Raw genomic sequence first — 3,390 nt, 5'->3', positions numbered from 1 at the left:
CCAAATGACAGACAGGAAGGAGATGCAGTCCTGCATGCAAGGAATTGGAAAAAAAAAGTTTTTTCCATGTCTGTATGTAACAATGTCAGAAGGCCAAAAACCTTCATAAGTGTAATAATAAAAAATGTTCCTCTTTCTGTTTTTCTGTTTAACCTTCTCCCCCTTTGCCCCCTTCTTTTACATGCTCCCTCCTCCCCCTCACCAGCAAAAGCAGCGATGCCCGGTGCTGGAGGAGCAGCTGGTGGACCTGGTGGTGTACGCCATGGAGCGCTCTGAGACAGAGGAACACTTTGATGCTGACGTCGGAGGAACGAGCCAGCTGCTGTGGCAGCACCTCTCCTCCCAGCTCATCTTCTTCGTGTTGTTACAGTCCGCCAGCTTTCCGCACATGGTGCTCTCATTACACCAGAAGGTAAGAGGAAGCAAGGCACACCTGCTGGTTACTCAGTCATGTGTTGTTTTTTTGTCTATATTAAAAAAAATAATAATCTGGGTTGTTGAAAACTGCAACAGTGTTAGTGTTACTGATCATCTAACTGTAGGCTGTGGATGTTGTGAGAATAATTCTGTTTTTATTACAAATCAAGAAACATCAGGAGGCAGAAATCGCCTCAGGTAAATGCCAAAACAATGGAGATATTAAGAAAGGAAGCTAAACCCTCCAGTATACTCGTGCGTACGTCAGTCCGCGCGTACCGGATTAGATTTAAAGTGGACGCCCGCAGGGCATGTCCGTGCAAAGCTCAATTTTTGACTGCGTACGCGTACTCTGTGGTGCACAATAAACTGCCCGGCGATGGAATGTTTGGTCTGCTACGAGGCAAGCAACGGCTTCCTCCTCCTCCGTTGACGCCATGACTGAAATTGTGAGACATTAAGGAATTTGTCACGAACAAATTAAAATCAGGTCCAGCGTGGACTGACTTTTGAAAAGTCAGAAAGAGATGACCTTAAGCTCTTAATTAAAATTTATTCATGAAAAACTTTTTTTTTTTTTTAAATATCAAAGACTCATACATGTTTCACTGTGTGAGCTCAGTATTATAAAATCTTGATAGGAACTCATCACACTGTAGGATGTATGATTAAATCAATGCAAGACTGTATATCTTCTTGACGAGAATTGACTACGTCTTAAAGAAAATCATTTGTGAACCTGGCTTTGCACAATCACCAACTTGAACTACCAGTGCTCTACTGAATGGAGTTATGCTTGAAAAATTCTGCCTTTTCACATAAAAGCAGAAACAATAAACTAAAGTCCAGGCAGTGTCACGAACCAGGGTTTTGGATTGAAAATAGCTAAACACAGGAGTACAAAAACAAGAACAGTTTTTATTTATTGTAGGCTGTGGGTGCAAAGTCAGGATCAGCTGAGTTAGTCTTCACAGGCAGATGGAGTGTGAGAGTCACCTGTCAAGACTGCAGCGATGACGTCACTGGTCCTGTGCAGAGCAGCTGCAATAACGTGGTTTGAGGGGCAAATTCAATAACTGGGTCCGGTTGTCAGAGCAGGGGTCATGAACAGGAAGGCAGAGGTCCAGATACAAAATCCAAAAATGTAATCCGTGAAGCGTGGTCTAGTAGAGGAAACAGGGTGTGTTACCGTGGCCAGAGAGGCAGACCAATCCAAGAGGGGCAGGCAAGACGAGGAGTCCAAAAACAGGCGAGGATACAAGGCAAGGGCACAAGAAGCGATGAATGGCTTTACTGTCAGTGACCAAGAGTGGTGTAATAATTTGGCAAAGGACTAGTGAAAGTGGAACTCTTTAAATAAGGCAAAGAACAGGTGCAGTGAATCAGGGCTGATGAGCTGAAAGTGCAGAGGGGGGCGTGGCTAATGACAGAGAAGAAAAACAGCATGATGACAAAGAGGAGCAGAAACATGACATGGTGGGGCTGTGAGTATGAGACAGGGGTTGATGGGGGGGGGGGGGGGTCAGCGGGGTCCACTGACTATGACAGGCAGTGTTTTTTTTTTAACATTTTAATGCTAAATTTTATTGTGCAGCCTCAGTTTTTTTTTCTTCTTAGCTGACAGAAGTAACACATTGTTGACCCGGCTTGTTTTAATGTTTAAATTGACCATCAACAAATCTTCCTTATAGGTCTTAAACACAGTTAGTATCACTTAAATACCAGATTAAATACAGGTTTAATGAACATTTCTACAAATTTAAACAACAAAAATGCTTTTATGTATGATGTGTTGGATAAGATCAAAAAGTACCAGTTTTTAATGTTTTTCCTTGAATCATCCAACAAACTAAAACATAAAAATTTTAAATCAAAAAAATTTTCAAAGTATTATTTTTCTTCCTGTCATTCTCCATCTTTAGCTTGCAGGTAGAGGCCTTATTAAAGGGAGAGATCACCTGATGTGGGTCCTGCTGCAGTTTATATCGGGTAGCATCCAAAAAAATGCCCTAGCTGACTTCTTGCCAGTCATGAAGCTTTTTGACCTGCTTTACCCAGAAAAAGAGGTAACTTCAGCCAAAATGGTTCTGTGATGCAGTACTCAAAGTCTTTTCCCCTCTTTTGCTTTTTGTTGTGAACTTAGCAAATTTTTTTCATAAAACAATTAAAATGACCTGTTTAGTAACAATTTATCAAAATGCCAGTGATGTAAACGGAACGTTAATTTTCTTTTCCTTCAGTGTATTCCAGTTCCTGACATTAACAAGCCTCAGTCGACCCATTCCTTTGCCATGACTTGCATCTGGATCCATCTGAACCGCAAAGCTCAGAATGACAACTCCAAACTACAGAGGCCCATACCTCACTCTCTGAAACTACACCATGAGTACAGATCCTTAACTTTTTCAGTCCAATAGTTAAACATAATCGACATAATAGCCTGAAGACTGTCTTCTTCCATCATCTTTAGGTTTCTCCAGCAGTCCCTTCGTACGAAGACACTGGGCATGTCTGATTATAAGATTGCCCTGCTTTGTAACGCCTACAGCACCAACTCTGAGTGCTTCAGTCTGCCTATGGGTGCCCTGGTAGAGACCATCTACGGGAATGGGACTTTGAAGATCAACCTGCCCGGCACCAACTGCATAGCGTCGGGATCAGTCACTCCTCTGCCCATGAACCTGCTGGATTCACTCACTGTGCATGCAAAGATGAGGTAAGATACTAAAAATAGGACAGGAAAACGTTTAAGTTTTTTTGTCTTATTTTAACTCATCCTCTCTGTCTCCAGTCTGATCCGCAGCATCGCCACTCGTGTCATCAAGTTGGCCCATGCCAAGTCCAGCATTGCCCTGGCCCCCGCGCTGGTAGAAACATACAGCCGGCTGCTGGTTTACATGGAGATCGAATCACTGGGCATCAAAGAATTTATCAGTGAGCTTTCACCACATTTTAGAAATACATCTTTAATGA

The 3,390-nt window shown here is 42.6% G+C and overlaps 1 protein-coding gene across 1 annotated transcript in view; it reads left to right on the top strand.

The window, feature by feature from the left end:
* Window positions 1-205: 205 nt before the first annotated feature.
* LOC119417880 (mediator of RNA polymerase II transcription subunit 23) overlaps window positions 206-3,390 on the top strand; it is a gene marked incomplete at its 5' end in the record, with an annotated part of 11,280 nt that continues 8,095 nt past the window's right edge. The window contains 5 exon segments of the mRNA XM_037685130.1: window positions 206-412; window positions 2,340-2,483; window positions 2,658-2,803; window positions 2,888-3,133; window positions 3,209-3,351. Coding sequence (XP_037541058.1) covers window positions 206-412; window positions 2,340-2,483; window positions 2,658-2,803; window positions 2,888-3,133; window positions 3,209-3,351 — 886 coding nt within the window.

The sequence above is a fragment of the Nematolebias whitei genome, chromosome 12, assembly GCF_014905685.2.
Source record: "Nematolebias whitei isolate Nwh7 chromosome 12, NemWhi1, whole genome shotgun sequence".
Taxonomy (NCBI): domain Eukaryota; kingdom Metazoa; phylum Chordata; class Actinopteri; order Cyprinodontiformes; family Rivulidae; genus Nematolebias; species Nematolebias whitei.
The sequence above is the reverse complement of the archived record's forward strand: the minus strand, read 5'-3'. Positions and strand labels throughout refer to the sequence as shown.